Here is an 18,657-nt window from a genome sequence, read left to right on the forward strand (position 1 = left end):
ATCCTGTATTATAGGATGTACTTCATTGCACGTTCTTTGGTGCATTACGTATTTCTTTTTTTCACAAATCACGTGAAAGATTCTTATTTACTATAAAAACAAAACAAAGGAAAGCTAATGACGTTCATAGTAACAATAAGAAGAAATAAATGAATAGCTTACTATTGATTATATACTTCTTTAGCAGCGATAGAATATTTTTTCTCCATATTGTCTACCACCTCATATATTCTTTTCTGATTAGCTTACACGTGTAACTATTTTGTACATTGTTTTAAGTAATTTCTCTTTATCTCTCTCTCTCTCTCTCTCTTTTGTTTCATTTACTTTTTAATAAATTCTGATTTGTTTCACAAGTAACAGTAACAAGAAAGGTGATCCCAGGCTTCTAAATAAACTCGATTAATAGCTTGAACAAACAAACAAAAAGTGTTAATAAATCTCATTTGACTTATACTTGAAAGTTTTGATTCATAATGAAAATAAAAAAAAAAAAATCTCAGCGACCGCTTTAATAAAATTGACAGTTTTATTATCTTGATCTAGAATTACTAATGACTATGATTACTGTTCAACTATGTGAAACCTTGCTGAATGAGGGTATCACTGAGAAGAAATTATTTTCAAAAAAGGCAAAATTTTTTATAGAAAAGATTATTTGATTGGATAATACTAGGTTAAGAAAAAAATATATCTATCTAAGCATGGTCTAATCAACAAGTTGGCACTATTTTTATTTTTATTCTCTTTCTTTCCAAAATAAAAATAAACTAAAATAAATGAATGACAGCCCAAAGGCAAATAAACGGTAAAAGACCAATGATAAATATATATGAAACTGATAAAAAAAAAGAGAAAAGAGAAAAGAAATTAATCTTATTGTGATAATATAGATTTCCCGATCCGGTCGTCATACCTGCGGCAACAACTATAGTCATCCCTCCAACTCCACAAGAACCTCGTAGAAGGTTACAAGATATGTTTGTTGTAGGAGAGCCAAATCAGGAAGAAGATACAACTTTAAAAGACGAAAAAGATACGTTAAATAATACTGAAAAAGATAATAACTATATACCCAGAAAGAAAGTTAGAAATACTGTACAATTTCCAGCTGATTTAGAAAAACGATTTTATAATCATCAAGATCAAAATTTAGCCATCGATGAAGAAATTGGAACATCAACATCATCACCACAACCTACTCGAAATGAACGGTTACTTAATTACCTTCATGCTAAATTCCCAAGTCGAATTGTCAGACGAGTAGTGAAATGTACAATTGCCTATTTCTTATCGACTTTATTTAGTCTCATTCGACCCCTCACGGCGGCCATAGGTCCTGCATCCTTCTTGGCCACTACTGGTATGCTTTTTAGTCATCCAGGGCGTACGATGGGTGCTCAATTTGATGCAACTGTAACAGCTGTCTTGGGAGTTGTGATTGCTGTTCTTTGGTCCTTTGCAGGTTTGGCCTCCTCTGTTGCCTATAACTTACACCACTCGGACCATGAATTACATCCTAATGGGAATATAATTAATGCTTGTTTCTTATTCGTTGGCGTCTTTTGGTCACAGATACTGCGTCAAATCTATCCGAAATTCCATTTTTTTTCGTTACAGTTCATGATCATCCAGATCTTTACTATGACACGTGGCCTTCATTACGTCGTCATCCCCTTCAAGTTACCCTTAAATTATGGTATCCCCTTGCTTATAGGACATGCAATCTCACTTTTAGTCAACTTGCTTATTTGGCCAGAGACGGCTGTAGATGGTTTAGGTAGAGCCCTTAGAGAAACTATCACAAGTAGTCAAGATATGCTTCATTTAATCACAAAGCAATTTTTTCTTGATCCTAATTCTGATTCTGTACCTGAATCAGTCGTCAATGAAGCTGCTTCCAAGATGCGAGTGGGCATGACAAAGGTGAAAACAGCTTATCATGAAGCAAAATATGAAATTTCTTATGCCTATGTTCATCCTCAACAGTTGAGTCAGATTCAGAAATCCCTTGATCGACTGACGAAACATTTGAATATCCTTGGGAGTTGTTTAAAGATAGAGCGTGAATTATTTGAGAGTGCAATTGAAGTATTACAAGCAGAGATGAAGGATTATCCCGATATGACAGATGAAGATGATACATCATCCTATGTAAGCGGTAGGGCTTCATTCTCACAACGCCATAGTTATGATATGAGTGATAATGAGGAAACACATCGTTCTTCTTTGAGTCGTCCATCCTATAGCGAAGAAGACCTCAATTTACTGCGTAATGCATTACGTGCTACAAACGATTTTATGAATAATAATAATAATAATAGTAGTAGTAGTAATAATAATAATAGTAATAATAAACATACCAATTCATATTTAAGTGCTAATAACATTAGTGCATATTCCTCTCGAACTACCTCAAGAGCCAGCTCTCGTCCTGGTTCTACTCATAATTCTGATGATGATCGTGTTGAAGGGGAAGAAGAGGATTACACTGAACACAATCAGAAATCGGTCAGTTCCTTTAAATCATTTTTGAATTTACCAAGACTATCCATACCAAAGCCTAAGCCTCCTAAGAAATCAAAAAAGCAAACAGAGTATCATCATCGACATCTTCTCCTTACCTATTTAGAGGGTCTACGTGATCCCCTGATGGACCTCTCTCTGGATTGTTCGACTGTTTTGGAATGTATCTGTGATAGTATTGCAAATGAATTCGATATGGATCCTGATGATGACGATTCGATTCGACAAACCTGGAAATCCTTCTTGCAGCATACATTTCGAATAGGCAATCAAAGGGATATCCGTAATGAAGAAAGTATCAAACGATCTGTAAAGCGACATAAAGGGAATGAAAAATGTAACTGCTCTCAGAATATCCGTTTAGCTATTACTCATTTTGATAACTCGGAAAGAGATCGAATGCATGCATTGTATGAGATCAAGAAGGCGCAGTCTGGTCTTAATAACACATTAGACTTGGGAATGCGCCAGGAACTCTTTTTGGTCTTTTTCTTTATCTTTACAATGCGTGAAGTCGCGACTGAACTTCAGGAAATGGCGATTCAAATGGATGAATTACGTTTGAATTCACGAAAGGGCAGTTTAGTTGGAAAGAGAAGGAAGCATTTTTATTTTCCTATATTTAAACAAAAGAAATGGCAGAAATGGGCAAGAGGCAGTAATCATCAAAGTACGCGTGATAAGGGGGGTTATACTTCTGGTAAATATATATATATAAATATATATATATATATATATACACCTTTATTTACTGTATTTTTATTTATAGCTGTATTGACATCTCATATACCAAAAGATGAACCAACGAAAAATGAAGTAAAAGATGAATATAATCAACTTCAAAGAATTCAAACTAATAATAGTCTGAAGCGAACTTTAAGTCACCGTTCCTCTTTAGCTAAAAAGTTACCCCGTATAAATATATCAGAAAAGGCCATTGCAGAAGAAGCAGAGGACAATAACTCTTCTCCCATTTTAGTAAATTATCGTAGACAAAAATCACCATACCTTCGCAGAAAAGATGAATCATTATCGCCTCCATCACTATCATTAAATAAAAATAATGAACAAAATAAAAAAAGTAAAATACCGCAATATTATATAGAAACAGATGAAGACTCTGAATTAACAGCACAACAAAAGAGAGAAGAAAAGATCAAGACGCCAATCATGTTACATATTCGATATGGAATTTGGCTTCGTCTTCAATACCTTCGTCGATATGAATTTAAATTTGCACTAAAGATGGCTATTGCTGTGTTGCTATTATGTCTCCCAGCTTTTATACCAGAGTCATCAAGTTGGTATTATAATGTAAGAGGACAATGGGCTGCTTTAACGGTTATTGCTATTATGAATCCAACAAGGTAACTACATGTATAAAATTATGAAGAAGGAGAAAGAGAAAGAGAGAAAAAAAAATTAATCTCTGTTTATATAGTGGTGGTACTTTACAAGCCAGTATTTGGCGTATTGTAGGCACATTGGTAGGTGCATTTGTAGGCTGGGCAGCTTTGGAAGCAGGAGGAGGTAGTCCATATCTTTTGGGTCTTTTTGCTGTTTTACTTGGTAAATAATATTAACAATAATAATAAAAGCTTGCTATGTCTCATTTTTTTTTTTTTTTTTTTAGCTATTCCATTCTTTTATATTCATTTAGGAAGCACTTATAATAAAGTAGGTATTGTAACTTTGGTTACTTATATGGTTGTTGCGTTGAGTAGATACGCATTTCCTACTCCAGGAGAAACCTTTGCAGCTACTGTATGGTAAGTTGTTGTAGATAGAAATATAATTATAGCAAATCATTTAATTCATATATTTTATTTATACATTTATATACATAAATATATATACATATATATATGTATATAGGAAACGAACTGTTACATTAATTGTGGGTATATGCGTTGCTCTTCTTTTAAATTCGTAAGTTTGAAAGAAAAAGAAAAAAAAATAAAAGGAAAAAGAGGACGTTGCTGATTTAATCTATCTTTTTTTTTTTTTTAATTTTAGTTTGGTTTGGCCATTTGTTGCTCGAAATATGGTTCGTAAATCACTTGCAAGCTGTTTAATTCAATTGGAGGACTATTATACCTATGTTATAGGCACCTTCCTATATCATAATCCTTATACATTACCTAATGATGAAGAAATAACAAAAAGTATAAAATTGGAAAATAGAATCCAATCAGCCATTGATACATGCTCAGTTCTATTAGAGCTTACAGATCATGAACCCCGTTTTCGAGGTCCCTTTCCAAAATTGTTCTACAAGGAAATGATTGTATCTGTAAGAAATATCCTAGACCGCTTATTGAGTATTCGAACTGCCTTACTTCAAATGCCACTTGAAGTAAAACGTGATATTTGTGAAAAAGCATATCACGCAGATAGAAGAGATTTGGTAATGTATTTCTAATGGGATAATAGTAGCCTATCATATTAACCCTCTCCCTTCCTTTTTTTTTCCCCCTATAAAAGACTGCTTCGATTTTACTTAGTTTTCATTTATTGGCATCTTCTTTAAGATCCAAAACTCCTTTACCGATTTATATGCCTTCTGCACGAACGATTCGAATGAAACTACTTGAAAGTCGTCGTGCAAACCAGCAGAAGGTAAACTGGACTCGATTTCGTAATCTTACATGGTTTGCTATGGCCTGTTCCACGGGAGAAATAATTGATGAATTAGAGTATCTTTCTAAATTGGTTCGATACATTGTTGGTGAAAGTGATTATGCAGAGCTTGTAAAAAAAATAGATGATTTTGAAAATTATCCTTAAATTAAATTTTGTAAATTTTTATTAAAGTTTCTCTTTTTTATTATTATTATTATTATTATTATTATTTGTTTGAAGCTGTCTATATATTTATATTCTAATTAATTATAATGGCAGAAGTACAATTTGATGATCTGGATTCAGTACAAAATAATGAGGAAAGAGAAGAATTAGTAAAGTAAGATGATGTAGAATGCCATTTCGATAGAAAAAGTTCTTTATTTTTTCTTATTCCTTCCTTCTCTTAATAGACATGTACTTGAATTACAATCACAATTACGAGGTAATCATAAAAATTAAATGGGGTGGGAGGATAATTCTTTATTCTTTTTAATAAAATATCTTTAAAGAAATGTTATCGCGAGTAGACGCAGCAAGGAAAGAGTATCAATCACTTTCGACTGAGAACCAATTATTACAAAAATATATTAATAACTCACTTACATCCACCGCTGTCTTTGGTGCGACTAATGGGGCCGTTAACTCGAATAACATATCTCTAAAACAAACAAATAACAAGCCTGAATCACCTCGATAAATTTGCTATTTTTTTTTTCTTTTTCATCTCTGTAAATATCATTTTTCTCAGTTCAAATAATAAAATTAGCAGTCTCCTCTTTACTCTAATAAATGTTGATTTATTGTTAATTTTTCTTCTCCTTTTAATAGTATACATGTCAATAGATATGAATAAGGAGAATTATAACTATAGCTTATTTTAGTGACTTTATTAAATTACATGGTGAGGAGTTACATAAGATAGGAGAGGATGGTTTTACCCGCCATAAAAGCGACAAGCTCCTCTCCTTAAATTTTCACATAAAAATATTGGCTCTCACTTTCTCTCCTCCTCCTCCTCTTCCTCTTCTTCCTCCTTTTTATTGTGTATTTGTGTGTATACATGAATAGATTATACAAATGAAAATATCATTTTTTTTGTGTATAAATAAGCTTAAATAATACATACTGCCTTTTACTGTACACAATGTACACGATACATTTTTTATATGTTAATATTATCGTATAAATGTCAATAGTATATTCATTTTTTTTTAATTTAGAATTTGTCGATCTCTGCTTAGCACTGTGTTTTTTTTTCTTATATAAAACATAATGAGTACATATTAATAATGACAGATAAAACGGTATACATGCTTTTATTTGCCTCCTATATAAATATACATATATATACATATTCTTTCATTATATTTCTCCCTTTAATAACACACATGATTATAAATTTACAAATATGTACATATTATATTAACTATGGACTATAAAAAGCATATATGCATAGAAGTCATATGTATTTAGTATATGATAAAACCTTATATATAATTAACCATAGTCTCTTGACATGATATGTAATAATCAATCATTTCATATGATATGTGTGTATATATTAAAGAGAAACATGAGAGCAAAACTTAAAAATACTCTATTATATTGAAAATAATATATGCTTATTTGATGTTTATAATGAAGAAATACCATGCTATTATAGTTGTCGTTATAAAAGAAAAGACAATTTAACTGGGCTAATTTAAAATATATAACACACTATTATATCTTTTCTTTAACGAAAACATACATGCTTGTCAATGTTATTTTATATATAATCAAGCTATCACATTGATATATGAATACATACGCAGTAAATCAAAGCTTTAATTTATAGTCTGCGCGTAAAAATGCAGTAATAAATAAATCTTTATTATTATTATTATTATTATTATTATTATTATTATTTTGCCCTACTGTAAACTTCCATGCAAAAATAATTTAATTGTTCAATTGTGTTCCTATTTGTCTTTCTGTTTTTTTATGTTTTCTTGTCAAAGAACCTGTTTACCTCCTTTTTTTTTATCCTTCTCCTTCTCCGTCTCCCCTTTTGCCTTTTGTCTTTTTTTTTTTTTTTTTTTTTTTTTTTTTTTTTTTTTTTTTTTTTTTTGCCTCCCCTTTTCCCTCTTTTTTTTCATATAAATGGGATAATATCAATTTTGCTACTTTTGCCCTGCATTTGTTAAGTATTACTTATCTCCTATATCCTCTTTTTGTTAATACAATCTGATCTGTGCGTGTATCTTTTATGAAAAAACTTCTTGGATAATACATCAATTCCATAAATTGTTATTTAGCACATATTAAAAAGACAAATTAAGCATCAACATAAATATTTATTTATATTCCCTCCCTCCCCTGTCCTCTATTTTTCTTTTTCCCTCTTTGTTCTTTTTACAATAAAAACTTCAATCCTTTTCTAGTAGTAATAAACAATTAAACGCAGTATATAGATTAAGTCATTTGCCCAGAACTGTTTGGGTAACCTTTTTTTTTTTTTTTTTTTTATATTTTTATTCAAAAACAATAATAATAAAAGTAAAACCTAGCCCAAACAATAGATATTTTGTATATCGATTATTATTTAAACAGATACCTTTTCCCCTCCTCCTTCTTCTTTATTATACTTTATTACTTAATCTATTAATTCATTCTTTCTTTCATAATTACATACTTTCTTTACTTGTAAAGAAAAAAAAAATAATACATATTTTATATATTTCTTTCATTAAATAATGACTCAAACTGAACAAACTTCATTACAAATAAATCAAAATAATCATGTAGTATCTGTAAGTAAATAAGAAGAAGAAGAAAAAGGAGAAGAGGAGATAGAAGGACTCCTCATATAGATATTAATCTTATAATTATCTTTAGATGCAACCATTATTTGAAAGACTAATTAGTAGACAGTTTTCGGATAGTATATCTGCCATTGCTTATTGTCGTGAACTTTGTGCTGAATTTGGGTTTACTGTAAAACAAGAAGCTAGTGCAAATAGGGTACAATATAAATTAAACTACCTCCTCCTCCTCCTTCTCCTCCTCCTCCTTATACGTATTAAAATTAAATGATTATTATTATTTTTTTTTATCTACTGTTGTATTAGAATATTTATGTTTATTGTTCAAGAGAAGGCTTACCCGACTCTCAACGTAACCCAAAGCCAACACCTCAACGTAAACGACCTTCTAAAAGATGTGATTGTCGTTGGCGTGTTGTATTATCAGAGAATGAACAAGGTATATGGATCTTTCGTCGATCCATGAACCCGAATGCCTCTGACCATAACCACGAAATGATGTCACCTGATGAAATGGAAAAGCCATGGCCACCTGTTGTAACTGAGCTTATTAACAAATTAGCTGGAGAAATGGATGAGACCAACAAGATTCGAGAAAGAATCAAACAAGAATTTCCTTACATTATTTGGAATGAACGTCGTTTTTATAATCGTTTGACTGAAGCTAGAAAGCGTATTAAATACATGATTGCAGTTAAGAATGCTCGAACCCTTTTACCACTTTCTTCTCGTCTTTGCTCTATTGTAGCTCATAATAAAGCTTGGGTAGATACGGTGACGAATGACTTGCAACGAATGCTTGATCAGTACCTTCAACTGGCCAATATCCCAACAGATAGTGTTGACAGCTTATGTGATCTTCAATCGAATACAATTGAACCTGCTGAACATAGTGACAGTACGATAGATAAATATGAGCCCGTTTTGAATAGTACTCACCAACAAGATAAGGATGACATACCTAGTTCACCATCGAAAAAGCGAAAAGCGTCAGATCGCACTACTACAAATAATAATGACACAACTGCTGCTACCACTACTACTACTACTACTACCCAAAAAGGTTATACAAAAGCTATAAAGGGTCATGAATCACAAAAAGGAGTTCATAAAATTCATGTCCCTAGTTATACAATTCAAGTACCTATTCCTCCATCAAGATCAGCAAGCATTAAAAAACGTGTTAACAACAGTGGATCCTCCCCTATCTTATTAGAAAATCATCGCCACCCTATACATCAACAATCGGGTGCTAGTACATCTCTTTTTTCTTTTACTTCGCCTTCTTCATCCACTTCTTCTTCCTCATCCTCTGTTCCTCTTCAACAACAAAGATTTTCGATCGCTCCTCCTCCTCCTCAACATCATGTTTCTCAAAGAATGTCTTCACCTCAACCTGTTCATGATTTCGTTATCTCATCTTCTGGACACTATCATCATCCATCCCAACATCAAGATAACCCCAACACAGATTACAATACTCAGTCCTCAACTACTACTACTACTACTACTACTGCTAATAGTTCTTCTTTTGTACCTTATACTATCTCCCATCCATCCGCTTTCACAACAACATCCTCATCTGAATTACCCTATGATGACTCCTTTGAAGCTGGTCGTTCAGTCATTCAATCAGGGCAGCAGCAAGAAGATCCTCGTTTAATCACTCATCACAACTATTTTATCACTGTAAAGGAAGAATCCAGTAGTCGGGAAAAAGAGCATGAAGCCATATTGCGTCAAAACCATCATATACATCGTAATAGTACACATTTTAATACAGGGTATGCTTTGCCAATGATTCAATCTATGGAAGACAGTGCAATAAAAGAGGGAAATCATTGGAATTAAAATATTAAAAAAAAAAATCATCATTTTATGATATTTATGGCCTTCTAAAGGAAAAAAAAAAAAAGATCCTTATTAAAATAACAAAACTTCTTTGCTACTATGTATTTAATTTCTAATGACTATATGATTTATCACACATACACTGTTGTATTATAATATGCTCATTATTATTCCTTTTTTATTTTTATAGTTTTTTTTTTTTTTTTTTTTAATAAAAGAATGTCTCAAAGACATAATTCCGAATACTTCACTATGAATTCAAAAGCATCCGGACTCAAAGTGTCTGAATATTATTCAAAAAGGTTGTTTCCAAGATATACATTTGTAATACAAGAAACTAAAATAACGAGTCACTCTTCAAAGTGGACTCCGTAGACTCAAGTTATCTCCTCTTTAAAGAAGAAATCTTCAAAGTTTTTTTTTTTTTTAAAAAAATTTAGTTTGACAGGTCCATACCAACTTGTGGTTAAAAAAAAAAAGTATATTATGTATGTATAATTATCTTTTTCATTCATTCATTCTTTCTTTCTGTGTGTTTTTTTTTCCTTCACTTCATTATGCTATATTATTAAGTTGATGATCCTTTCTCTATTTCATTCTGTATAATGAAACGTAAAGTTGTATTTACGTTGAAATCATCTATAGTAAGCCATGTATTCATCAATTCCTTCAACATGGAAGTCTTTAAAATGAATAATTGTACGTTATCCAAAATCATGCAGACCTTTTTTATCATTAGAACAGCATGTTCATCACGAATGAGATTAGCAACATAACAAGCACCTAAGAGATCCAACATAGCTGCTATACTAAAGACAATAGGTAAAAAATGATTTGGTTGTTCTTGTGACTCTTGAAGTTGTTTTAAAAGTACAGGCTGTTGTCGTTTTGCAGCTAAAAGACGATATTCTGTCAATGACAAAAAGCTTTCCATATTTTCCCAAAGGGTCATACAGATTATATGCTGATGTTCTTCTTCGAACTGTAATTCGAGTGCACACATCAAGCGTGCAGCTGAAGCTGCTAAACAGCATGCTAAACCCTTTTGTGTTAATCGATGACGACGCTCACTTATACTATTATTATTATTGTTGTTGTTGTTATTGCTGCTGCTGCTGCTGCTGCTTTTATGATGCATGATTCGGTCCCAGCTTCGAACAAAGACAGCATGATAAAAGATGATATCAAGCACATATCGTAAGGGAGAGACAATAACGGGCTTATTATTATTAGCTACTAACTGTTCGTCAGTAATACCTTTAACAATACGCTCATGTAATCTCGATTCTATTTGCAAGATACTTTTAAGTCGTTTTGATTGATATTTATAACGTTCTATAGCAAACATTTCATTTGCCATATCATCATCCAGCCCAGGCTCCATAGTGGGTGGAAAACGAAAGGCAGAATAGGTATCATCTTCCTCTTCCAAAGTTCTCGAAAATAATAAATAATCATAATGTGACAATAAGAGAGGCATTGTTGTCGTAAATGGTATGGCGAGATCATAGACAGTTGAATCTAAAGTGGTTATATTCTGTAACGCCTCTACTTCTTTCTGCTGCTGTTGTGACAGTGAGACAAAAGGTGGAAAGGCATAAGGATCATAAACCTTAATACGCTGAATGAGTTTTTGTGAAAAATAAATTAAGAAAATCATGACGGCATGAGTTTGTACTTTAAGCAATGATATTGAGGCATCTAATTCAATTCGCCAATGTCGTTCAATAATGTGTTTTGCTATTTCTCTAATGTCTTTTGAAACTTGTGTTAAATTCCAAAGATCAGGTAAATCTAAATAATCTTTTAATGTATTTGTTAATACTTCATGAGGTAATTTATTGAGAAAATTTTGCTTCATAATCTAATGAATTTCAAAAATAAATAAAAAAATAAATAAAAAAATAAATAAAACAATAAATAAAACAATATCTGTTATGTATATAATAATAACTGCATAACAATAATAAACATATAAAATTCAGAAATTGGTGCGTCTAGTAAACCGAATACAACTACAGCACAGAAAAAAAAAAAAAAGACATTTTTATCAATATCATTTTTTTTTTATTTTATTATTATTTTAATTTAGAATATGACAGATAAAAAGCCAAATATTTACGAAGAGTCTACTCAGTATCAACATTGGCGGTTTAGTCCAGCACAATTATGGGAAATTAGAAACAAGAATACAGAAAATGCCATTAATCGTCTTAAAAAACATAATCAGTTGGAAACAGTAAAGTATATGTTATAAATCTATATATTTTGCATTTAGTTTATCAAGATTTTTAGACTATGGATAATTCAGATGCAAATAATATAAAAGAATATCTTACAGCTGCTGAAGAACTAAAATTGTGTCGTTTCTATGAAATGCAATTGCAAATTATGAGCAAACACTGTAAATTTAATGACATGGTGATGGCAACAGCTGTTATTTATATGAAACGTTTCTTTTTATATAATTCGACTATGGACTATCATCCAAAGGATATTTTGTAAGCTTTTATGCATTTTTTGATTTGTTTTATAAAGAAGAAAAAAAGAAGGAGGGGGCTCCTAACTGTATGTTTATTTTAGTTTAACATGTCTTTTTCTTGCTACGAAATCAGAAAGTGAACGCATTTCAATTGAAAATTTTGGTAAACAGCTAAGACTACCTTCAACAAAAAATGTTCTTGGATTAGAATTTATAGTATCTCAAGGACTTAAGTTTCAATATTATGTCCATCATCCATATAGACCTGCCTATGGATTCTTCTTAGATATGCAGGTAATATATTCATAAAGATATGATATATTAAAAAAAAACTGATTTTATATCCTATAGACAGGTCCTATAGACATTAAACTGTTAAAAGAAACATACAAGAAAGTAGAAAAGACGATTGCGGAAATACTTTTAACAGATTTACCATTAATTTATCAACCTTCTCAATTAGCAATAGCAGCATTTATATATGCAGGTAAAGAGAACGAATTTGATCAGCAAGTAAAACGATATATTACAGATAGATTTCGCGATGAAGCTTCAAGTTTATTGTCAATCATTGATAACATTCTGGCATTACTCAAGACAGCAACACTTGTAACACAAGAAGAAGCTAAAAAAATTGATTACAAGTTAAAGCTTTGTACAGCTAATAATCCTGAATCTGCCATGTAAGTTTATAATAAAGGGAAGAGGGAGGGGATGAATATTATATATATGTATGTATATATATATAATGTATTTTATAGGTTCAAGAGAAAATTAGCAGAAAGAGAAGAAGAAGAAAGAAAAAGTAAAAAAGCCAAGACTTCAAGTGATTCGCCTCCATCAAGCTCGTCCTCTTCTACTTCTTCGGATTCCTCAGCTTAATATTTTCTTTTCTTTTTTAGATCTGGTGCACAATTTTTACAGTACCATTTGCCTTTAGGCGGTGTCTTTAAGCCAACACATTCCAGATGAAACCATTCAATTTCACACTAAATAATGTTTATATTAGATATACAAAAATTCATAAAATAAAAAATTACCTCTGGATTATCACAAGCAAGCATTTCACCAAAAGATACTTGACTACAATAGCAATAAAGTGGTTCGTTGGGATCAATTGGTAAATCACTGAGGGATGCAGCTCTAAATAAATAAATGAAAAAAAAAACTGTTAAATACTGCATTAGGTTGTGAAAAAAAATACAAAAAAATTACGCTTTTGCATGTTGCATTGCATCTTCTGTTGATAAGCCATTTTCTTCATCTTGTTTTATATTTCTATTTGCTCGTGCTTTTCTTGTCCTTTTTCTATTTCCACTTGCTAAAGTAGAACAATTTGGCTTAATATGTGGATTCAGTACATAATAGAGTACTTACTTTGTTTTCTTTCTGTTATATTTTCTATGACTGCAGATAATACTTTACGATTTGAAATTTCACTTGATGTCGTTTTAGTAGTAGTCGTATTATTCATAGTCGCACGTCCTGGGCCTATTAGTTGTTCATCTTCAATTTTCTGTAAATCATTATCTAATCGTGTACAATGTCTATCAACCTTTTTTTTTTTTTTGTAAATAAATAAATAAAAGAGAATATGAATGTGCTTCATTTAATATCAATATTACTTTACTGTATCATAAGTAGATTTAGCTAATGCAAACTTCTCTTCTCCTTTTTTTATAGCTTCATTCAATAGTTGACCAATATGCTCTAATCGAGATCGCCTCTCTTCTAATGATAGTTTTTGTTTAATTTCTATTAAAGCTGCAGATTCTTTCTGAACTTGATTCATCAAATCTTCTGCATTTTCATCTAATTGTCGTATCAAAGTATAATTTCGTTGTAATTCAAGTGGCAAAGCTTCAATAGCTATAAAAATGACTTAATAATCAGTAATTTATAGATTGAACATATATTTCATGTTATAGATTACTATCAGAATATTCAGCTAAATAATTAGGTGTAATATCAGACTCTTTTTTCATGTAAAATTGATTAATCTAAAAGAAAAATAAAAAAATAAAATAAAAAAATAAAAATAAAGAGTATATCCAGACTTCAAACCCCGAAAACGCGTTTATAAAAGTTGTGTAAAAAGTTTTTTGGTTTCACATTGAAGTCATAACTATCGTCAATAGAACTTTATTATCAGATTTTTTTTTTCTTTTTTAGTAAAAAAAAAAAAAAAAAAAAAAAAAAAAAAAAAAAGAACAGAATTATTAAAGAATAAAAAAAAACATGAATAGATAAAGTAATAAATATTATACTTGTATAGTTTTTGATTCTTTGTCTATCTATACATCTTATTGTTGAATGATAGTTCTGTGATGTGATTATAGAAAATAGGGATCTGATAAATAATTCCGACATTTTTAGTTTATTCAATTTTATTTTTCGCATTTTTTTTTTTATTTCATTTTATTTTTTTTATTTCATTTCATTTTATTTTTTTTTTATTTCATTTATATTCCTTTTTCTTATTATGTCTTCATTTTTAAGGTCATTAGGTAGTTTTTTATCAGGAAGTGAAAGTACAATACCGACAATAGAAGAATTATCCAAACCAAAACCTAAAGAAGCTGAACATGGTGAAGTCTCCATCGATCAAATTCCACCTAATGAATTACTAGTCAATGAAGAAGGCTGTGAAGGTTGTTCTGGCGAAGAATGTGAACATCAACAATATCCTTCTTATTTAGATTTTGATACTCAATCACCATTGTTGGGTTCCATGGTGCCCTATGGTCGTCATTTTATGATCAGTACAGCACAATGCGATTGGCCGGCACATATTGAAGAAGACTACGGCACATTGGCTGCCAACTTACAAGCACTTTTAGTATCTAATCCAATGCCCTGGCGTACATTTGTTACAAATACTTCTCTAGTGCCAAAATATTCAAGCGTTATTCGTTGTGGATTAGATGTGATTATATTACCTGATAATATTATTGTTGGCGATGTTACACCTGATGATGCTCAACTCTTATATGATGTGTTTGTTAAGATGCCCTTGCCTACTTCAAATGAACCTATTCATATTGAGGCAGCATTTAGAAATTATAATTTGGGAAATTTGACTATTTATCCAAATCCTTACGATTCAATGATTTTGATCTGTTCACATAGAAAAAGAGATAAACGATGTGGTGTAACAGCGCCTATACTAAATCGTGAGTTTGATCATGTATTAAGAGAATTGGATATTCCTGATGGTGAAGGTGGTTGTGGAGTATTTATGGTTAGTCATGTAGGAGGTAAGATGAAATTGTAAGGGATTAGAACCATTTTGTTATTTATTTTGTTATATATACATATAAATATAGGTCATAAGTTTGCAGGAAATGTGATTTGCTACATAAATAAAGGCAGAACTGGAATATGGTATGGTCGTGTAAAGACTTGTCATTGTCGTGAAATTATAGAAGAAACAATCATAAATAAGAAAGTCATTAAAGAATTATATCGTGGTTCAATGTCTCATAGTTTTGGTGAACCTACACTTAGTAAATGTAATAGAATAAAATGGTAGATAGTTGTATATATATTTAAATAAAGCTTATTCGTATACAACAAGCAAGTTGGCATAGTTTAAATTCTGCTTCAAGCGATGTGCTGTGTATGTTGATCGTTATCTAGTTTACCCAATAGGTCTTTCTTATCCAACTTTCTCTGCATTTATAGTAAACTAGACGCGTACTGAATATCGAGTATCTAAAATAACAATCTGTACGAACATGCAAGTTTTGATAATTTTGAATGGTCACATAAGCCTTAAATAGGATACATAGATTTTTATTTTATTTTAATTTATTTCCTTCATCTGCTGTATGTTTGTTTAAGGGACCCATGTATAGTTTCAAAGAATACTAAATGGTAGCTATATAATACTTGTAGCAAATCAAAAGTAAGATGATAAAATAAATAAAGTAGCTCATTGGGAACATGTCCACCCTTATAATTGTATAAACAAGTATGTTTCATAAATTCGACAATCTTCGGGTTTAATTAACATACATAAATAGTATGAAAAAAAAAGATAGGCAAGCTTTATACCTTTTTCTTGATCTTCTGGCAAACAAAGTAATGTAACAGTATCCATGTGAAATGGTAATGCTTTGATATGTAGTATAAAATACAATTAATCAATATTTTTAATAGTTGAGTTTTCGATTAGTTTTTTCTATAAAGATACCTTCATTGTAGAATGATAAAAGGAGTTACTACAATGTTACACTATAGCATGATTAAACTGATAGACATGTGAGGTTAAGGGTTTCTATGACTTTGACTATACAATATACATTATCATGTGCAAGAATAAAGTTTTTTTTTTTTCGCTTTTTTACAGTGCAACAATTATTATGCTTAAAAACTTACCTTTAATAGAAGAGATAAAGATTTTGTATTATACAAAACAAGAATGGCAAACTGTACAAAATACATGATTTCTCGTTTTCTTATTACAAATAATACTGACAATGAAAATCAATGCATGGAAAAGTACATTAAACGCAATTGATGATATTATCTGTATAATGTCATTAAATTGTATGTATTTTATCTAGAAAAAGGAAGAAAAAAAAAAGGTATTATTATTTCAAGTGAAAATAAGAAGGATGCATCTTACTCTTTCCCTTCCCTAATAAAATATTATATACATATACAATAGAAGCGCTCTATAATAGATGTAGACATGTTATACTATCATGTTATAAATTATCATCACAAATAAAGGAAGCTTATTTTCCCTTTATGATTCTTTATATGCATATAGAAATAAGAATTGGTCTGGACTTCTTCACGTTTATATACATATATGTATTTCACATAAATTCTCTTAACTAGTCCTTGACTATTTCTTACTGTAAGGATCGGGTAACTTAGTATATAGAAGGGGAATACAATAATAAGAAAAACAGTCCAAAGACAGATAAAACTAAAGCACATGTCTCTCTTTTCTCATCATATATTCCTATTAGTAGTATATCATATCATTACAATATGAGCACTATCATATATCTGTATATACATATGTGATCATTCTATATTTCCCCTCCCCACACACACATTTTTTCCCTTTTTTTTTTTTTTTCTTTTCTTTTCTTTTCTTTCTCTTTACACAATATATACTTTCCTTAATACAATGTCAACTCAGAATAATCACAACTCAAATAACACATTACCTTCATTATTAAAGCAGCTTTTATTATGTATTCTATTACCTCAACAGAAAGCAAAGCCAAAGCAGCCCATAGTAGTTACTACTAGTAATAGTCATATAAACTCATCCTTTGAGAAAATGTATTTTTCATTTCCCGCATTAGAAGAGGTAATAGAAGAAACCAAGGACTCTAATAATAATATATTAGCATGTAATCAGCAGTCATCATCACTCATAAGTAGTAATAACAATGCTAATAATCATCGGCATATTATCAAGTTAACGAATACAAATGGCATTTTATGCTGAATACTATATATCATTGCCTTTATAGAAAATTATTATATTATTTAACATGTATAATATATATATGAAAATATATATAAAAAGAGTTAATAAACAAGTTTATAAACTGAGTAGCTATTCAACTATTTATGAGTACTATTTAAAGACACTATGTTAGACTGGTACTTTATTTCAATATGCTAACAATATTGCTTTATAAATTCTTTAATAGCTTTTGTGTAAGCAATATAGTTACACATTTATATACTTTTATTTCATACTAAAGCCATATAATTTAACTTGAAGACTTCTTGATGGATCCCTCGTACGACACAATATTAATGGTTTTTTTTATATAATGAGCAGATTCTCCTGCTACTAGCATTTATCAATTTGACATTGCTAAATTGTTACATATTTGTTTTTATAGCCAAATAATGTAAGTTCAACCGAATTATATTTTTTGCTGTCAATATATTGACTACCATGACTTGATAAAATCTAACACTAATACATATTGAATACTTGATGAAGATCCTTGATCATTCATTAGAGACAATATATATATATATATATATATTCTGCAATATTGCCCGCAATACATGATATTAAAGACTTAACTTGTCAAATATTCTTTGAAGCTTTTAGGGAGCACTTTACTGTTTGATATGTTTCTCTTCCTTCAACTTTTGAATCATTATTTTCAATCATATGAATTAACCAGAACACCATGCTGGAAACAAAATATTCATTTGTTAAATAATCCTGATAGGTTTCTTCTTATTTTTTAGAAAAGAAATAGTATTCACTTCAAACTTCTATCGTAACTCTCTATCAATCCCATTCTTTAGGCGCTTATGATAAAGCCTGTTAGAAGCAAACGCATCTATACTATTAATTAGGATGAATTCCCCTCGGGT

The 18,657-nt window shown here is 30.5% G+C and overlaps 8 protein-coding genes across 8 annotated transcripts; 5 read left to right on the plus strand and 3 right to left on the minus strand.

Annotated features, from left to right (window-relative positions):
• Window positions 1-1,392: 1,392 nt before the first annotated feature.
• On the plus strand, window positions 1,393-5,313 carry BX663DRAFT_529215 (uncharacterized protein; the record flags this gene model as incomplete). Its single annotated transcript, XM_051530226.1, has 7 exons — window positions 1,393-3,226; window positions 3,296-3,607; window positions 3,632-3,893; window positions 3,968-4,095; window positions 4,160-4,295; window positions 4,543-4,933; window positions 5,011-5,313. The coding sequence occupies 7 exons, from the start codon at window positions 1,393-1,395 to the stop codon at window positions 5,311-5,313; spliced, it is 3,366 nt and encodes a 1,121-aa protein (XP_051386476.1).
• Window positions 5,314-5,376: 63 nt separating this feature from the next.
• BX663DRAFT_496672 (uncharacterized protein) lies at window positions 5,377-5,941 on the plus strand. Its single transcript, XM_051525800.1, has 3 exons — window positions 5,377-5,488; window positions 5,562-5,593; window positions 5,661-5,941. The coding sequence occupies exons 1-3, from the start codon at window positions 5,421-5,423 to the stop codon at window positions 5,846-5,848; spliced, it is 288 nt and encodes a 95-aa protein (XP_051386477.1). The 5' UTR covers window positions 5,377-5,420; the 3' UTR covers window positions 5,849-5,941.
• Window positions 5,942-7,534: 1,593 nt separating this feature from the next.
• Window positions 7,535-9,870, plus strand: BX663DRAFT_496678 (uncharacterized protein). The gene is made up of 3 exons (XM_051525801.1): window positions 7,535-7,632; window positions 7,701-8,154; window positions 8,262-9,870. The coding sequence occupies exons 2-3, from the start codon at window positions 8,029-8,031 to the stop codon at window positions 9,804-9,806; spliced, it is 1,671 nt and encodes a 556-aa protein (XP_051386478.1). The 5' UTR covers window positions 7,535-7,632; window positions 7,701-8,028; the 3' UTR covers window positions 9,807-9,870.
• Window positions 9,871-10,225: 355 nt separating this feature from the next.
• Window positions 10,226-11,721, minus strand: BX663DRAFT_496682 (uncharacterized protein). The gene has a single exon (XM_051525802.1). The coding sequence runs from the start codon at window positions 11,665-11,667 to the stop codon at window positions 10,375-10,377; it is 1,293 nt and encodes a 430-aa protein (XP_051386479.1). The 5' UTR covers window positions 11,668-11,721; the 3' UTR covers window positions 10,226-10,374.
• Window positions 11,722-11,870: 149 nt separating this feature from the next.
• On the plus strand, window positions 11,871-12,660 carry BX663DRAFT_496683 (cyclin-like protein). Its single transcript, XM_051525803.1, has 3 exons — window positions 11,871-12,045; window positions 12,102-12,307; window positions 12,390-12,660. The coding sequence occupies exons 1-3, from the start codon at window positions 11,902-11,904 to the stop codon at window positions 12,595-12,597; spliced, it is 558 nt and encodes a 185-aa protein (XP_051386480.1). The 5' UTR covers window positions 11,871-11,901; the 3' UTR covers window positions 12,598-12,660.
• A 506-nt stretch (window positions 12,661-13,166) lies between these two features.
• On the minus strand, window positions 13,167-14,273 carry BX663DRAFT_483231 (uncharacterized protein; the record flags this gene model as incomplete). Its single annotated transcript, XM_051524480.1, has 6 exons — window positions 13,167-13,277; window positions 13,329-13,431; window positions 13,504-13,609; window positions 13,666-13,835; window positions 13,914-14,157; window positions 14,222-14,273. The coding sequence occupies 6 exons, from the start codon at window positions 14,271-14,273 to the stop codon at window positions 13,167-13,169; spliced, it is 786 nt and encodes a 261-aa protein (XP_051386481.1).
• A 470-nt stretch (window positions 14,274-14,743) lies between these two features.
• Window positions 14,744-15,904, plus strand: BX663DRAFT_448048 (Sucrase/ferredoxin-like-domain-containing protein). The gene is made up of 2 exons (XM_051523708.1): window positions 14,744-15,545; window positions 15,615-15,904. Exons 1-2 carry the CDS (start codon window positions 14,771-14,773, stop codon window positions 15,818-15,820), a joined length of 981 nt encoding a protein of 326 aa, XP_051386482.1. The 5' UTR covers window positions 14,744-14,770; the 3' UTR covers window positions 15,821-15,904.
• On the minus strand, window positions 15,905-17,238 carry BX663DRAFT_540258 (uncharacterized protein; the record flags this gene model as incomplete). Its single annotated transcript, XM_051530745.1, has 6 exons — window positions 15,905-16,061; window positions 16,345-16,404; window positions 16,669-16,719; window positions 16,769-16,819; window positions 16,919-16,930; window positions 17,155-17,238. 6 exons carry the CDS (start codon window positions 17,236-17,238, stop codon window positions 15,924-15,926), a joined length of 396 nt encoding a protein of 131 aa, XP_051386483.1. The 3' UTR covers window positions 15,905-15,923.
• Between the last annotated feature and the right edge of the window lie 1,419 nt (window positions 17,239-18,657).

This window comes from Cokeromyces recurvatus, assembly GCF_025118155.1.
Source record: "Cokeromyces recurvatus strain NRRL 2243 chromosome Unknown BX663scaffold_3, whole genome shotgun sequence".
Lineage (NCBI taxonomy): Eukaryota > Fungi > Mucoromycota > Mucoromycetes > Mucorales > Mucoraceae > Cokeromyces > Cokeromyces recurvatus.